This window comes from Gorilla gorilla, chromosome 3, assembly GCF_029281585.2.
Source record: "Gorilla gorilla gorilla isolate KB3781 chromosome 3, NHGRI_mGorGor1-v2.1_pri, whole genome shotgun sequence".
In the NCBI taxonomy this organism is placed as follows: domain Eukaryota; kingdom Metazoa; phylum Chordata; class Mammalia; order Primates; family Hominidae; genus Gorilla; species Gorilla gorilla.
In genome coordinates, this window is record NC_073227.2 from 105,118,727 (window position 1) to 105,137,463 (window position 18,737).

An 18,737-nucleotide genomic window follows, 5' to 3' on the forward strand; every position below is an offset into this window, starting at 1 on the left:
ACATATATGCATGCATGTGTATAAAATGCCAAATCTAACATTCATTTCACAGATGCATAACACTATGAGTGAATTTAACTGATCAGAAAATACATATATTTAGTATTAATTAAGATCCTATACTTCACTAATATTTAACTTAAGAGTTCCAGTAAGTCAAGATAATTACTGCAAAGGTTTATCAGCAGAAGTAAAATATATACTGAACGACATAAATGACTGGAGTTTTTCCAAGTTCCTAACGTGTACAAAGTTGTGAGGTTTCTTGGGTAATTTGGATTTTTTTAAATTTCCCTGTCTCTAACTTAAATACAGATCATCTAAAAATAACCACAGATTTTAGTAGTAAAAGAGGGGAAACACATTTATCAAACTTACCCTTAAAATATCAGTCTTCAACTGCAATTCCGTCGGTGGGGCTGAATGCATTAGCCCCAGGAGAGTGCCCATGTCATCATCCCCATTTGGCGAGAGCACCAGCTGTTGGATAGTCATCAGGGCATGCTGCCGGCATTGAGGGTACTTTACTATATTATGTGCACATCTTGCACCTCCAAATTCTCGAAAAATTCCTTGAAGGAAGGAGAAAAAGTCCAACAATGGTTACTTTAAAATATTCTGAGACAAGTCAGATGAATTAACATTCAGTTATTTTTTGTAGGTAAAGTAACTCAAAATAATGTAAATAAAACCTACCCAACTATTTCACCTTTTAAATTACAATACAAATTTGCACAGCGGGTTGTCAGCAAAGGTATATGCAAATTTTCTCTACATTTCCTTAATGCGAGATTAATGCCGTGATATGTTCACCATGTCCAAGCTCTCAAAATCTAGAACATTCACAAGTCTCTTAGGCAGACCCCAGAAGACTCTCTATTGTAATCAACTTATGTAAAAGGCTTTCAGAGGAACCATAGCCTAAATAAAGGAGATTTAAATGAACATGGCTTCCAAAATAGTAGCAAGAAAGGAATGGAATAAATTATTCCACCATGGGAAAAATTACAAGGAACCAACATGCTTTGTTGCACAGGTAGAGCATAAGAACAAAAAGTGACAAATTCTGTAACAGAAGTATGTGTCATTGTTACTGCTCCAAAGCCTTTACACAGATTGACTTACTTAATACTCATCCCCTACCATATAGAGGTAAGGCGGTCAAAGTCATACAGCTAGTAAGCAACAGAAAAGGATGTATGCCTACACAGTCCAGCTCTGTAAGCCTGTGCTCCTGCTCACAAGTGATACTGTTCTCACATCAAATATTAATATCATCCTCCAGTATTAAAAAAATGGGCCCAGTGACTGAAATCACTAATTAGTATTTCCTCTAAGTAATTCTTCTATCCCTTACGTTTTTAGGGCATCTTGTTTACATCTCTATTATGGTTTATAACAAACAGTCTTACTAGTATTGCTTATGTTTGGTCTTCCATGACTACTGGATTTTCTCCTGATTTGTGTTTCAATAAACGTTTACTAAAACAGTGTATTCTGCTATAGCAGCCACTGTCCTCTCTGCTTAGTGGCTTTCTATTTGTTAACTTTATAAAAATTATAAGATCATGAAGTCAGTCTAAGCCATGTGCTTGAGATTCAGCACATGGAATTTGTGACATCCTTTCATTACCTGAAGGCCTGTTTAGTTACCTCCTGGTTGTCAGTTAGGACCCACTAGATAATCATAATGGCTAATATTATTTAAATACTTAAACTATGAGTAAAGTACTGTTTTAAATGCCTAACATCACACAGCTAGTAACATCTTTCATACTGGGAAAAGAAAAACTGAAAAGAATTGTATGAAATTGTTTGGCACTTTGGGATATGTACTAAGTGACTTTTAGTCATGCAGAGTAAGCTCTCCAATTGTCCAATCTCTTCCTGTGCAACTTCTAGGTCGTCTCAAGGAAAGCTAATTTGCTAAGCAAATTCCTGTTAGTCTATCTTCATTATGTTTCTGATTATCTCAGTTAACTAAACCTAGTTAGTGGAAATAAGATTATGCATTATGCCATAGACAAAATGTTACTATAGTATCCACTAAAATTCATCATACTCATTGTTTCAATTACCTGTTAAATTCATTCAAGTCTATCTTAGCATTTGCCAAATTTGTATCAGACTAATTACTTCTATAATTATGTGTCTACATTTTTCTTCACTAGATTCTAATTCCCAGGGAGCAAGAATGATCTTACCTTAGCATCTAGGTGTTATTCTAACACCTAGCTAGCATGGTACCTGGGATACGCAATATATTTTAAATATGATGAATGCTGAGTTTCCCTGCATTCAGGCAAACAGTCATGCATTTGTGCATGGGGTTCATTCATCCATGGCTTTCCATAACACTTAAAATATATTTCAAGCTCCTTACCATGGCCTAAAAAGCTCCCTATGATTTGAGCCCAGCCTACTAATCTGAACTCATTATTCCTCTCAAGTTGTACTGAACTTATTACCTGAGAGTTGTCTGATGTTAATTAAAATCTCAAGTAATCTTTTTTAAAAAGCAAGAGTGATATTTTATAAATATAGTTAGGCTATCTGTTAATGACAGGTAGAAAAGGATAAAAGAGAAATTGAGACCAAAATTAAACAAAATATTTAGTAAAGTTAATTAACCTTGGAGAGATTACGTTTTATTAGAGAATCATTGTTCAGTATTTCCTGAAGGTTGTAACATTATAATACTCTAACTTGTAGTACTAAAAATATTCTTTAAATCACTGTGTAAAGAAAATATTTTAGAAAGAATTTAAATAGCAACTTATTTGAGTAAGAGTGTATCAATAAAAAATTAGAAGAATACTTTCAACACAAGACACTATAAAAAGCAATTTAAACATCATTTTGAAATAGTAACAATCTTATATGTTTTGTCATCAAGGTGCTCCTGATGGTCAAAAGCACTGCATTTTTAGGGACATGACGGGTACCATCACTGAATCAATAATTTTTTCTCTGAAGTGACAGGAAGATTTCAGAAGCAAGAATAACCACAGAAGATGTAATCAGTGGTAATCTCCCAAAGTATTTGTTTGCGGCTTTTTAAATTACCTGCATTTGTGTTCGATCCTTGAAGAAGCACTGTCAAGGTCTCCATAACCAATAAAGCCAGGTGTTTTTGGTCTTCAACTGAACTATTATTTCTTGAGTCCCCTAAAAAAAGGTTCAAAGGTCCAAATTACAAAAGTGATAAGCTTATTTTTTTCTTGATTCCGTTTTACTGTAATAATTTCTTTATTTCTTCAGTATTCAGTTTTACCCCTAATATGACAGATATAATCTTTAAAACGATGCATGCATCCAACATTTGGCAAAAGTAGGCTCAAAATCAATATTAACAGATTTTATTTCAGTATGCTTGCAAGTGGCCATTATCCAATAAATATTAAAAATGAAAATGCAAAGGTTAAATATATCCTCTTCACAGAGGGTTTTCCTAATAAAGGATGTCAACATGAGAACGCTAGATTTTGATACACCAAAAAGAGAGAAAAGTTCATGAATAAAGCTACCTATTCAACCTGTATTAATTCACATTTAATACTTATTAATTGCCAGATACTACTGTACTTTTATCAGATTTATCAGAGAGGTACCCAATGATAATACATTGTGTATATAACATCATTAAATATACGTATTTGCTCTGTACAATAAAAACACATTGAAGTAACTATACATTTAACTATATTTATTAGTTGTAATTAATAACAAATCTGATTATTTTCAGAAGCTTTTAAAGCTCGCTCTTAGAAGCACAAGGCAGTAGATACTAGTCATGTGGATCATACATGTTTTCCCTCAGTTTTTACCTTCCTTTAAACTCTCTCCAACACACTCACATAATTCTAGCTTCCTCCTCCTCAATTACCTAACAGAGGTTGAATGAACCTGTAAATTTTGGTAAATACAGTTCACTAATATGTCACAATAATGCACATTAGGAAGTCATTGAAATCAATAACCAAAGAATGGGAACAAGAACAAAAAATTCTGTTTTGAACCCCTTTTCAAATAAAAATAAAATTACAGACAATACTTTACCTTGTTCATTTAGTGCCTGAGTTGGATCCTTCAACAGGGCAGCATATTTATGCAAAAGGTTTACCATGACCTCCAAAAGGCCAACCTCCCTGAACACATCTTTAAATATGTAGTCATGTCTTGTAAACTTAAGAAGTGTTTTCATTGCAATAATGCTACAGTGATAAGAAGAGCTAGATTTTAAGAGGATACTGACACTAATAAGTTCTTTACAAGGTATATAATTTAAGCTAAAAACAACAAACTCCAGCATCTCAAAGTATTTGTTTTGTACTTCTGGGAGTTTAGAAATCTTCTCTGCAAACTGTGACAATGTGTGCTGTGATTCTAGGATGAAGTAATTGGCATTGTCAGCCATGTAAATATTTGTGATAGCATCAAGGATGACTTGGGCAAGGAAGCTGGTTTTTGCTTTTAAAAATGCATTCTGAAGAACTGCAAAGGCCTGGACGTTTCTCACACTGTGACCTAGAACAGAAAAGAAAAACATAAAAGTAGGTACTATGTGATATTTTAATGATGGCAAACTAGTCTGTTTAAACACATCATGAATTATAACATTTATCAATTATTTACTAAGAACATAACCCTGTTTTCACAAAAGGTCTTATTTTTCTTCATCAGGTTCAAATCATTTAATTAAAAATAACACTGATTAAAACTTTAATGCATTATTACGAATATTTCAATTCAAAAATAGTGTATGTTGAAAAGTTAGACTGTTTTAGAGGGAATAAAAGCATATTATTATAAACATCCATGCTTCAGAGTTTAGAGCGGTAGTTTTATTATCTATGAGATTGATTTTGACTATAAGGACAGCTGTCTCTCAATTTAAAAAGACTTTGAGGCTGAAGAAGTTACAGGCCTGAGAGCAGCAATAATGAAGCAGGAAAACAAGAGGGGAAAATTTTTCTAAATTCCAGTTTTCCTTTATAATTAGAACACTGTGATTTTTATAAATTTTAAGCTGGAAGTTTGTTTTGTTTTCTAGGTAACAGTACAATTTCTTCATATAGACATTTGTTAAAGTAATTTATGGCCAGCTATTCAAACATACCAAATGGGGAAAAAAAAACTTTATACATGGCTCTGGTGAGGCAAATTAGTGACAATAATTATAAAGAAATTAAGACAGAAAGTTCTATTTGAAGTACATGAAAATAAGCAGCTTGCCTGTAAAAGGAGTCCCCAGAACAATACCTATTAGGAGTATATGGCATTTCCAAGTATGACCAAAAAATTAACGTAGTGTCTGACAGAATAAGCTGGATTTTAGAAAGAGTATAAACCAGAGAACTACCAAAATTAGTAAATGGAGCAGAAAGAACGCTCAGGGCTGGGGGCAGTAGCTCACACCAGTAGTCCTAGCACTTTGGGAAGACTGCCTGAGGCCAGGAGTTCTAGACTAGCCTGGGTAACATAGCAAGACCACCTCCATTTCTACAAGAGATTTAAAAAAAAAATTTAGCTGGGGATGGTGGCATGTGCCTGTAGTTCTAGCTACTCAGGAGGCTGAGGCAGGAGGCTGAGGTGGGAGGATTGCTTGAGCCCAGGAGTTTGAGGTTGCAGTGGGCTATGATCACACCACTGCACTTCAGCCTGGGTGACAGAAAGCAATCCTGTCTGTAAAATAAACAAACAAACAAACAAAAAAGAATGCTCAGAAATCTTGACTTCAACATTTCTTAAAAACACAGGAAATTTAAAAAATCTCCAGCCTATATATGATTTCAATTTTCTAATTTCTTGTTTATAATATATATATTTATTACATGTATGGCAAATACCAAAAATTTATCTTTGTTTCCTGTGTCTATCAGTCTATCTAAGTTTGTTTTTTGGTTATCTACATAATATAAAAAGTAAAGATGTCTGGAAAAGAATAATCAACATCTCAGCAGCTTTTCAAAAAAATAGTTCACATGATTATTAATTTATATGGAAAATCAAAAGACTTAGAATAGCCAATATGATTCTGAGAAGAAAGAACAAAACTGGACAACTTAAGCGACCTGATTTTAAGGCTTATTATAAAGCTACAGCAATCAAGACAGTGTGGTATTGGCTTAAGGACAGGTACATGGATCAATCAAACAAAATTCAGAAAGTGTCTCAGATATATGTAGTCATATATGATATTTTCAACAAAGGGTCTTGGCACATTCAGATACCCATATTAAAAAAGAAATCCTTACTTTCTACCCTCTATGATAATAACTTAAAATGTACCATAGACCTTAATTTAAAAGTTAAAATATGAAACACTGGATAAAGAAAAAATTAGAGAAAACATTAGAGATCTTTGTGAATCTGAAGTAAAGATTTCTGCAATAGGAGAAAAACAATCACAAAATATTATTAAAATGAAAAACTGGACTTCATCAAAATTTAAAACTTCCATTTCTCAAAAGATGCGTTAAAAAAAACCCAGCAAGTCAAAACTAAGAGAACACACTTCCAAAATACATATTAAGGGATAAAGAACTTATACAGAATATCTAAAGAACTCTTATAACTCCAGTAAAACAACCCTATCAAACAATGGGCTCAGAGATCTGAACCAAGGTAGAGAAACAGATGGTGACAAAGCACATAAAAAATGCAAAACTTCATTAGTCAATTAGAAAAATGAAAATTAAAATAACAATTAGACATTATTACATAGTTAGTAGAATGTCTAAAATTAAAAGGACTAACAATACCAAGTGTTACTGACACCGTCAAGCAACTGGAACTGACATTACTGATGTGAATGCAAAAATTGGACAGCCACTTTAGAAGATACTCTGGCAGTTTCTTATAAAGTTAAACATACATTTACCATATGATCTAGCACTTTAACTACTCTGTATTTAGCTAAAAGAAATGAAAACGTATGTCCACAGAAAGATTTGTTTTATATAAATGTCCACTGTAGCTTTATTCCTGATAGTCAAATAATGTCCATCAACTGGTGAAGAGATACACAAATTGTGGACTATCCAAACAATGAAATAATACCCAGCATTAAAAAGGAACAAACTTCTGATACATGCAATAACATAGGTGATTCTCCAAAGTATTACAATATTCCCCCCATTTTCATGGTTTTATTTTCTGTGGTTTCAGTTACCCATGGTTAATTACAGTCTGAAAACATTACATACGGTAAGATATTCTGAGAGAGAGTGCTCATGCTCTTAAGAGAGAGCACATATTTACATAACTTTTATTATTGTGTATTGCTATAATTGTTATATTTTACTATTATTGTTGTTAATCTCTTACTATGACAAATTTATAAATTCAACTTTACCATATGTATGATGTGGAAGAAAAACATAGAATATATAGGGGTTTGGTACTATCTGTGGTTTCAGGTATCCATTGGGGACCTTGGAACACATTTCCCCCGGCTAAGAGGGGAGTGATTAAATAGAATTCAGATACAAAAAAACTATATACTGTATGATTACAGTGTATTAAGTTCTAGAAAGGGCAAAACTAAAACAGACTAGTGGTTGCCAGGGCAAGGGTTAAGGTGAGGAGGACTGACTGCAAGGAGAACAAGGAAACTTTCTAGATGGTGAAAATATTCCACATCATGATTACGGTGGTGATTACACAACCATATCCACTTGTCAAAACTCATCAAATTCAACACTCAATTGAGTAGATTTAATGTACACAATTTACACCTCAATACTGCTAGAAAATATAAAAGACAACCTATTCCACATTCTTTCTATAAGGGAATACAGCTATTTCCTATGATCCTTGCAATAATGCTAAAAGTAGGCCATGAGAAACAGAAAATTTTGAGTTATACAGGAAACTCAAAATGATGTAGCTTCACCCATTCACTTTATAGAATATTATGCCAATTTTTCTGAAGAAGAAACTGATGTTTAGAAAAGTTAGGTCACTTATGATTACATAAATTCTGACTCTTAGGGCATCATCCTTTCTAGATAGCCTTACTTTCATAGACATTATGTCACTGGATTCTCACCATAACCCTGGGAGGTGCTAGGTTATATAATTATTATCCCTGTTATGAATGAGACAAAACCAGGCAATGATATATGCACAAGATTAATTTTGCTGCATTATTACAAAATTAAATTGTTGTGATTAGCTATTATGCCAATATCAACATCACATTGATAAACCAAATGAAACAACAATAAAGTATAAAATAGGAAGTACATTGCTGCGATCTTTTTATATTAATTCATATGAAGAGTTAACTGTAGAATGATCAAGCTGGAATCTATAAATTAGAAATTTTCTGAGAAGTCTCTATTTTTTTTTTTTTTTTTTTTTTTGCTTTTAAGAGAAAGGGGGTCTTGCTCTGTCACCCAGGCTGGAGTGCAGTGGTGTGATGACAGCTCACTGCAGCTTTGAACTCCCGGGCTCAAAAGATCCTCCTGTGTAGCTGGGATTACAGGTGTGAACTGCCACACTATTTTTTTTCTTGATAGTAAATAAAATGAAACCTTAAATCACTTAGGGAAACATGGATTTCTCCCTATTTACTGCAGAGACTCATTTAAAAGGTTCTAAACAACTTATGTACTGAGGGCACATCATATTACACTGATGACGCCATCTATTTTCACTGATTTATAGACTGTTAATTTCTAACTCATATGTATTATAAATTTAAATATGTATTACAAATTTAATACATAAGATATGTATTATAAATTTAAATAACCAGACATGTTTGTATTTATTGGCTGGTTAAATTTTAAATGGAAATATCATGATCCTATTGAATACTTAGTAAGTGACAGTCATGTGAATAAAAACTATTAGAGGCCTCCAGGCTCAGGTTACTTTGAAATGATTACTGTGCATTTTTTGAAAAATAAAATACATAATAAAACTAACTTGCATAAGTATGTAATTAAATATTATTAGGATCCAAATGTTTGGAAATCTAGACTATAAAAATTTATCCTCTGACCCAAATGAAATAATGTAACCTCTGTACATAGATTTTGCTTAGTTTTAAATAAAATACAAGCAGTTATACTTCATGCTGTCCATAGTCAGCCGCTGTATCCACGGGTTCTGCATCTGTGGATTCAATCAATCACAGATGGAAAGTATTAAAGAAAAAAAAAGGTGTGGTTGCATCGGTACTGAATATGTACAGACTTTTTTCCTTGTCATTATTTCCTAAACAATACAGCAAAATAAGTACAGAGCATTTACATTGTATTTGGTATTTTAAGTAATCTAGAGATTATTTATTTAAAGTATATGGGAAGACATGTGTAGGTTATATGCAAATACTATACCATTTTATATCAGGGACTTGAGTATCTGTGGATTTTGGTATCGGCAGGGGGTCCTGGAACCAATCCCCCACAGATATGGAGGGATGATTGTATGTCTTAATAGGTACAGAGATTAGGCTGAAAATTGAGTTCTATCCACGTAAAGTAGAAATGCACGAAGTGCCAACATTCAAAAGAAGCATGTTTTGATTAAATTTTTTGAATGTTAAAAAATACTGTAATATAAATCTCGTTTGATTTTTATTTTTATAATATTATTTTCAAGTATTTGATCTGCTAGATTAAAGGTTATTACTTAAGAAATACTTAAACAGACTTAAACCATTAAAAAAAAAACAAGCTTTAAGGGAAACTATATTACTTTTATATATATAACAGAAACAAAAAGTAATATACCAAAATAAGACAAATTCATTCTTTCTCTCTTTCTCTCAGTAGCACAGAAGGGAAAAAACAAGACTCACCTTTGCCTGCAGGCTGAGGTACTGCAAATCCAGGCAATAAAAAGGGTGCCCCTGTGGTAATACCAGCTGGTTTTAGTTCACTGACACCATATGTTGTTAGGGAAGTTATCAGATTAACCAGATCTTTCAAGGCATCTTTGGATTCTGCCTCTTTTGCTTGTTCCAATCTAGAAAAGTACGATTTAGAAAGTATTTTTTCTCTTTGGTTGTGTTCTCAGATTTAACACAAAGTATTTTTCAATTTTATATGCAGTAAATAAATGTATAAAGTACTCTGGGAAGTACTGAAAGAACACTGGGGTCATTAGGGAATTATCTTTTAACCACGGCTTTCCTGAGAACACAAAATGGGTTGCAACAAATACCCTTTAAAAAAAAAAAAAAGATTTATTGGGTATTTCCCCTTAAAAGAAGTAATTATTCTCATTAAAATAAACTTGGAGAATGCCAAAAGTAGGAAAGAAGAAAAAGTATGATTAGCCTCACAAACACATTTAACATTCTTATATATTTCTTAAGCTTATCTTTTTAATATGAAAAGTTTAGTTTTTACAATATTTATTCTCATACTATATACAGTATGTTGCAACCTATTTTTTTCCTTTACTAGTGCTGTATGTGTACTTCCACACATTAGTGTAAGCTTTCACAGGTAAGCTTTCAGGGGCCATGCAGAGCCAACCACACATTTGGGGAGTGAGAGTTCCAACAGCTGGCAGAATGCAAAAGCACTAATAAATAAAATCTTGTCTACATTTTGGATTATATCTTTAGGATCAATAAACATAAATGAAATTATTGTATCAGATTACCAACATTTTTAAGGCTCTTTAATATCTTGCCAATCTACGTTCTCAAAGGATGAATCAATTAATACCCCTCTAGTAATGTGAAGTGGTTATTTCATCAACTTTCATATGTATTTATAAATTTGCATATATATGCAAAATGATATTCTTAGGGGTTATCTAATATCAACTAGCAGCAACTAGGTTAAATTGGTGTTAGAAATAACAAGTTCTGGCCAGGCATGGTGGCTCACACCTAAAATCCTGGTGCTTTGGGAGGCTAAGGCAGGAGGACTGCTTGAGGCTAGAGTTTGGCACCAGCCTGGGCAACATAGGCTCTACAAAAAAAATAAATAAAATATAGCTGGGTGTAGCTACTTAGGAAACTGAGATAGGAGGATCTCTTGAGTTAAAAATTATATCGAGCTATGATTATGCCACTGCACTCCAGCCTGGGAACATAATGAGACCCCAGAGGGAGGGAGGGAGGGAGGGAGGGAGGAAGGGAGGAAGGAAGGCAGGGAGACAAGTAAGTTTACAAAACAGTGGTGTCTTATAATAGATCAAATGATTTAAAAATAATTAATGGCCCAGAAATAGCTGCTGAAAAATGGTATCTTCTTCTTAAGAAAATCTGTAACCAGCCACTTTCTAAGTATGTGCACGAACCATTTGAAATGGAAAAGAGGGTTAGTAACACATTTTGAAATTATTAATTTGTTTCATATACACAGTTGTAAGGTTTTATTCCATCTACATAATTATTCTTATTATTAAGTACATTAATAAAAAGACTAGAAGTACTATAAAATAAAGAACCAAAAATATAATTAAGAAGAGTTTATACTTTAAGAAGATATTAATTAGTTTATCTAAATTCTTCTCCCTCAGCTACTAAAGAGCAGATTTATGCTTCATATCTAACCTCTGACTTCATCATGTTTGTGCCCTGCATTTGGCAATTTAACTCTAAATTCACTTCTCCACTCTGTTGGCAGAACAGGAATAAAAAGAAGGGAATAGGCCAGGTGTGGTGGCTCATGACTGTAATCTCAGAACTTTGGGAGGCCAAAGGATTGCTTGAGGCCAAGAGTTTGAGACCAGCCTGGGCAACGCAGCGAGATCCTGTCTCTGTGGAAAATGTTTAAAAATTAGCTGGGTGTGGTGGTACGTGCCTGTAGTCCCAGCTACTTGGGAGGCTGAGGTGGGAGGACCATTTGAGCCCAGGAATACGAAGCTACAGTAAACTGTGATTGCACCAGAAAAAGAAGGGAGTAAAGCCAGGTATACATTAAATAAGTGTTTCCTTAATTTGCTTTTCCTATAACCCCAAATCACATTGTTTTCTTTGATAAAAAAGACTGAGTAGACATTTAAAATACATTCTTAAATTGAGCAGTCTTACCTAAGCAAGAGATCACAAAGAAAATTATATCCTTGCCATATCCGAAAATCATCCAGAAGTGTTTGGGAAACATCGCTGGAATCTTTGAGGAAACAAGAAAGCCCAGCAAACATTTCGACAATTTCTAGGGGAGACAGGTCATCTGATTGCTGCATATTCTGAACACATGTAGATAAACACTCTTTCTCTGTAAGAATAGATAATTAAATAAATATGCATTATTCCTGACAATCGCTTAAAAATTTTTTAATTGTTAACTGTTGTTTAATGAAACATTAAATTTTAACATATCTGTAAAATACTATGAGATAAACGTAACACATTCTAAAAGTCAATATAAGAGTCATATGCATTGGGAAAGCACTGCCTCTAGGTAGTAAACAAAGGATAATACAGAAATGTGTTGAAAAATAGTTGACATGTATGTACCTGTAATTTTTTCACATATTTTGATGTTTTATCATTAAACAAATGGCCACTGCCAAATGATATTTTTGATCTTTTATATTGATATAGTAACAAGATGAAAAAAGCAAAAAACTATCTTCTAACTTTAAGAAGAAAAATCTAGTAATTAGTTAAAACTTTAAGTTAGAGAGAATATATAGCCTGGCTAACATGGTGAAACCCTGTCTCTACTAAAAATACAAAAATTAGCTGGGTGTGGTGGCACGCGCCTGTAGTCCCAGCTACTCGGGAGGCTGAGGTAGGAGAATCACTTGAACCCGGGAGGCAGAGATTGCAGTGAGCCAAGATCACGCCACTGCACTGCACTACAGCCTGGGTGACAGAGCGAGACTGTCTCAAAATAAAAAATAAATTAGAGAGACTATAGACCAATGAGATACAGAAATACTTTAGGAAATACAATTTTTTAAATTTTATTTGTATAATATATTACTAGTTTAAAACATAGTTATATCTTATCCCTGACTCTGAGGATTTGTAGCATTTCAAGGAAGACTTTCACTTTCTTATCTTTGGTGGTATGTATTTGTATAAAGAAACTCACTGTTACATAACAAAAGCTAAGATGTAACAGAGGAATGGGAGGAAATGTGTATTTAATAACTGACTCATATATTAGGTACTAGCTTTCACATATGTCACTTAATAAATGTAAGTGAACAAATTGGTGTATTAATTATTTTGAAAGAGTTTCAGGACAGTAATATCAGGTAGTTCTCAACTTGATGATTTGACTTAAGATTTTTCTACTTTATGATGGTGTGAAAGCAACATGTATTCAATAGAAACTGTACTTTATGTACCCATATAAGCATTGTTTTCCACTTTCAGAACAGTATTCAGTACATTACATGAGATATTTAATACTTTACTATAAAGTTGATTTTGTGTTAGATGATCTTACCCAACTATAGGCTAACATAAGTGTTCTAGCTACTTTCAGGGTAGGCTAGGCTAAGATATGATGTTCGGTAGGTTAAGTGTATTAAATGCGTTTTCGATTTACACTATTTTCAAATTATGATGGGTTTATTGGGACATAACCCCACCATAAATTGAGGAGCATCTGTGTATATACCAAATAAGTAGATTGCTTGAGATGCTAAGGCAATTGTCTCCTATACAGACATTTTAAAAGATAGCTGAATATTACATATACTTTAAACCAACAGTGTCTTCTTACTGCTGATAAAGAATCCACCTAATTCCATCTATGCTGCATAAGACAGATTATTATCTAGCAACTTATGCAATATCTTCAGAAAGACTGGTTACAGGATATCAAAAAAACTTCTTTTTTATTCAGTAAAAGAAGAGAGAAGAATAGGCTGTGACATAGAACTTTCATTACATTATGATTGAATTTACACAACAATGAAATTTTTTTTAACTTTTAGAAATATCCATTGTTGGCCAGGCGCAGTGGCTGACGCCTGTAATCCCAGCACTTTGGGAGGCTGAGGAGGGTGGATCACAAGGTCAGGAGTTCAAGACCAGCCTGGCCAAGATGGTGAAACCCTGTCTCTACTAAAAATACAAAAATCAGCCGGGTATGGTGGTGTGCACCTGTAATCCCAGCTACTCAGGAGGCTAGGGCAGAGAACTGCTTGAACCTGGGAGGATGGAGGTTGCAGTGAGCCAAGATCGCGCCACTGCACTCCAGCCTGGGCGACAGAGTGAGACTCCATCTAAAAAAAAAAAAAAAAGAAATATCTATTGTTCAGAACTTATGAGGAGAATGTTTTACATTTGAAATGCCCCACAGATGAAAAAAATATTTTCTTTTCTCTGGGCAAATTTATTTTTTATTTTAAAGAACAAGCTTTAGAATACTGAAAGATAAAAATAAATCTATTATTAAATGAAGAAAAGTGGAAGAAATTTAGAACACTTAAATATATAAAGAGATATTCACCATGAATATACTTCACTACATTGACACTAAGACCATGACGAGATATGGTCATGAGGACTTCTCCAGCACTCTTTCTCCAAGGCAGGTTATAGGGAGGGCACCAAGAGGTTATTGCACTGAATAGAAGCTGGAGATCATCTTTCTGAGCCAGCTCCTCCGCAGGGGAAACAAAACTGCACAGTTTCACTAAGATCTAAAAAATAAAACAAAACAAAACAAGAGTGTATAAGCAAAAATCAAATAATCTGATTTAAAAATGGGCAAATGAGCTGAATGGACTGCTCTCAAAAGAAGACATAGAAATGGCCAACAGGTATATGAAAAAATGCTCATCATCACTAATCATCAGGGAAATGAAAATTAAAACCACAATAAGGTATCACCTCAAGCCAGTTAGAATGGCTATTATCAAAGATAAAAAAGAACAGATGCTGGTAAGGAAGTAGAGAAAGGGGAACTCCTATATAGTGTTGGTAAGAATGTAAATTAGTACAGCCATTATGAAAAACAGTATGGAGGATCCTCAGAAAAGTAAAAATAGAACTACCATATGATCTAGCAATCCCACTACTGGGGGTATATATCCAAAGGAAATGAAATTCGTATGTCAAAGAGATAGCTGCACTTCCATGTTTACTGCAGCACTATTCCCAATAGCCAAAATTTAGAATCAACCTAAGTATCCAACAGATGAATGGATAAAGAAAACATGGAATATATATACAATCTAATACTATTCAGCCATAAAAAAGGATGAAATTGTGTCATTAAAGGCAACATGGATAAGCTTGGAGGACATTATGTTAAGGAAAATAATCCAGGCACAGAAAGATGAATATTGAATGCTTTCATTCATATGTAGAAGTTTAAAAAGTTAATCTCATGAAAGTAAAGAGTAGAATTTTGGTTACCAAGGGTGGATAAGGGAAGGCGAGTGGGGCAAGCTAAAGGCTGGTTAAGGGATACTGAAGTACAGTTGGGAGTAAGTTCTAGTGTTCTATAGCACTATAGAATGAATATTATTAAAAAAACAATGTATTGTATATTTTTAAATAGGTAGAAGAATGAATTTTAAATGTTCCCAATGCAAAGAAATAATAAATGTTTGAGGTGATGGATATATATACGCTAGTTACCCTTGATTTGATCATTACACATTGTATACACAAAAATTATTACACTGTGACCTATAAATATGTGCAATTATTATTTGTCAATTAAAATTAATAATGAAAGTTAAAAAACCGTAAGAGTGTATGTAAGTAAATAAATGGCTGATTATGTTATGACAGTAAACTAGTCCTACTTATATCACCTGATTTTTTAAAAAACATTTACTATCCTCTCTTCACCCTAATATTTTTGCATACCGTGGCTTGAAACAAGATAAAATAGCATTGCTTTTCCAAGTCAACATTTTATTTTTCTAACTTAGTTCTTTAATTTTTAGTTTGCCACAGGCAAAATGTAATTTTCTTGTCTAAAAAGGACAGTTTTAGAAAAAAAAGGAAGTAAAAATAGATCTTTAAAAGCAAAGATATTTTGAAATTGTTTCAATTTTCTATACAAGTAATAGAGGATATTAGAGTATAAATAATCTTCATTTCAGAGTATTTTAAATCTAGTTGCCAAAAACCTAAAGTCTGGCTTTCAAAGAAGACTCAAGACTTCTTAAGTACTGGAATGAAAACTTATTCTTTAACTGTGATTTGCAGAATACATACTACACAAGAGCACACACCATTAAGAGCCTGCCACTTGGGAATTCAGCAATGGTTTCTGCCCTCACTGGGCTCTTCCTTCTAATACCAGTTCAGGTTAGGAAAAGTTAACTTTTCTTCTCTTTGCTAAATTTTCTCATCTAAATATTTTTTAAAATATATAGTATGAATGAAATAACTATAACTCATGACATCATTTTATTCTCTTGAAAAAGAGCGCTTCATGAAATTTTGGTATTTCAGCATCAGTGGAAAATAGCAGCCAGGTGTGGTGGCTCACGCCTGTAATCCTAGCACTTTGGGAGGCCCAAGGTAGGCAGATTACTTGAGTCCAGGAGTTTGAGACCAGCCTGGGCAACATGGTAAAACTCCATCTCTACAAAAAATTAGCTAGGCATGGTGGCAAGTTACTCAGGAGGCTGAAATGAGAGGATCACCTGAGCCCGGGAGGTCGAGGCTGCAGTGAGCTGTGATCATGCCACTGCACTCCAGTCTAGATGACAGAGTGAGACCTTGTCTCAAAAGAGAAAAAGAAAAGAAAAGAAAAGAAAAGAAAAGAGAACAGAAGAGAACAGAAGAGAAGCGAAGCTCAATAGAGAGAGGTAGCTGAAATATCACATTTTATCTGAGAAAACTAGGCCTTCCTTTTCCTATTTCCTTCAAATGCAAAAACTTGCTTAGATATAAAAGCTTTCTAATTCATAGCTGCCAAGTATCAGAAAGGAAAAAAGGTTTAAGAATTCATAAAAACAATAAAATATTTATAAAATCAGTAAATATGGTACCCTTCCCACCAAATGCCTGGAGAAACTGCTGTATACCAAATGTCCATTAATATGTGTAATATGTCATCATCTTTTACCATATGTGAATACAGACAGTTAAATGCAACAAAAAAGTGTATTCTCAGAGGGGTGTATTACTGATTATAGTTGTTGTTGGTTCTGACACTGCCTTAATAGCGAGACAAATGCCAGTTTTCCAATTTGGTACATAGAAAACAAACCCACAAATAATAAAATACTTTTTTACAAATCAAATCACTGTTCTCAAACTGGATGCAAGGATTTCTTGAATTTGTTGACTTATAAGATAACTGGTTCATCTTTATAGGCAGAAGGATTCTTACAAATAATCTAGTACGATCCTTTCATTTTTACAGACAGAAAACTGTAAAGTCAATTTCTCATTCCTGGCTGGGCGTGGTGGCTCACGCCTGTAATCCCAGCACTTTGGGAGGCTGAGGCGGGAGGATCACTTGAGCCCAGGAGTTCGAGACCAACCTGGCCAACATGGTGAAACCTCATCTCTACTAAAAACAACAAAAAAAAACTAGCCAGGCATGGTGGCACAGCTTGTAATCCCAGCTACTTGGGTGGCTGAGGCACAAAAATCGCTTGAACCCAAGAGGCAGAGGTTGCAGTGAGCCAAGATCGCACCACCGCACTCTGGCCTGGGAGACAGACCAAGATTCTCTCCAAAAAAAATTTCTCATTCCTCTTCTGCCTCTACACTAACCACTTATATTTGTAAGAACTCTGTTACAAAAGTCCAACCAAGTGTGGCAGAGCAATAACTGGCCATATCAACAACAACAAAAAAAACTGAATGCCTGCATGAAGCATTACCAAATGCTAAAGTCCCAGGAAACCATCTGTCACATAATACAAACGTAGGGATTGCATCTATTGTAAAACATTTAATAAGTTTGTGTCAATTGGTTTCCTAGACACAATGATGAAAACATTAGCCTGCGATGAGGAACTAAAACAAAGAAAGTGATACACTAAAAGCAGCAGTGAACTAGGAGTTGGGAGAGCTAGGTTTTTATCACTGTCACTTGCCTACTATGGATCATAAACCGGAATATTAGTTCCCACAACTGTAAATGAGGAGTTTGATTTAAATTATCTTTTGAGTCCCTTTTGGCCTTAATATTCAATGACTTTAGTATGCTAAAGTGACTCCCACATGATCGAAAGTCAGCACCTGGTTTTCAAATAGAAATAATTTTTTAAAAAACTTTGCTATGCTTACTTAGGTATTAAAAGTATAAAATGCAGATTCCATTTATTACCTAAGGCATTAGTTCTTTAAAAGGGGTTTATTGAAATGAGGCTGCTATTCTAATCAGCAAAGATTAACCCACTACATTCATCGGCAATATCTTCAAGCAGCTATAATTCCTATGCGATTTACTCCTTCATTTATTCCCATTGCTTTTCTTAGCCAATCTAATTCAGGAATCAGATAGATCTGAGTTCTAATCCTATTCCTGCCATTTGCTTACATATTCATTTTGGGGAAAAACAAAAGCTCTGAAGTCGTGGGGTTATCTTGCAAATTGAGATGTGAGATGAGAAATGTTAACCACAAGCACAAAAGTGTCTAACAGATCAAGTGTTCAATAAACATACTGATTTAGTATTTTACTTGACAATCCCATTCTTTTACTTTCTAAAACTGTCTTGGTCTCACTCTCTCCTGTCCTTTCATCACTAGCAGCTCTACCAAACAGAGTCATCCTTACAGTAAAGAGCCCAGTGACATGAGGTGAGCCTGCAACCATTACTCTATACAGCTCTATCTTTTCTACCCCAATCCACTGTTCTCTCTATTCTCTTCC

At 34.1% G+C, this 18,737-nt stretch overlaps 1 protein-coding gene across 10 annotated transcripts in view; it reads right to left on the bottom strand.

The window, feature by feature from the left end:
* Window positions 1-18,737, bottom strand: part of WDFY3 (WD repeat and FYVE domain containing 3) — a 295,582-nt gene that overhangs the window by 146,037 nt on the left and 130,808 nt on the right. For all 10 annotated transcript variants that reach the window (XM_055384561.2, XM_055384570.2, XM_055384567.2 and 7 more), the window contains 6 exons: window positions 14,391-14,583; window positions 12,008-12,194; window positions 9,815-9,981; window positions 4,060-4,527; window positions 3,067-3,168; window positions 379-572 (listed from right to left, as the gene is read on the bottom strand). In XM_055384561.2, coding sequence (XP_055240536.1) covers window positions 379-572; window positions 3,067-3,168; window positions 4,060-4,527; window positions 9,815-9,981; window positions 12,008-12,194; window positions 14,391-14,583 — 1,311 coding nt within the window. The remainder of the gene's footprint in view (window positions 1-378; window positions 573-3,066; window positions 3,169-4,059; window positions 4,528-9,814; window positions 9,982-12,007; window positions 12,195-14,390; window positions 14,584-18,737) is intronic.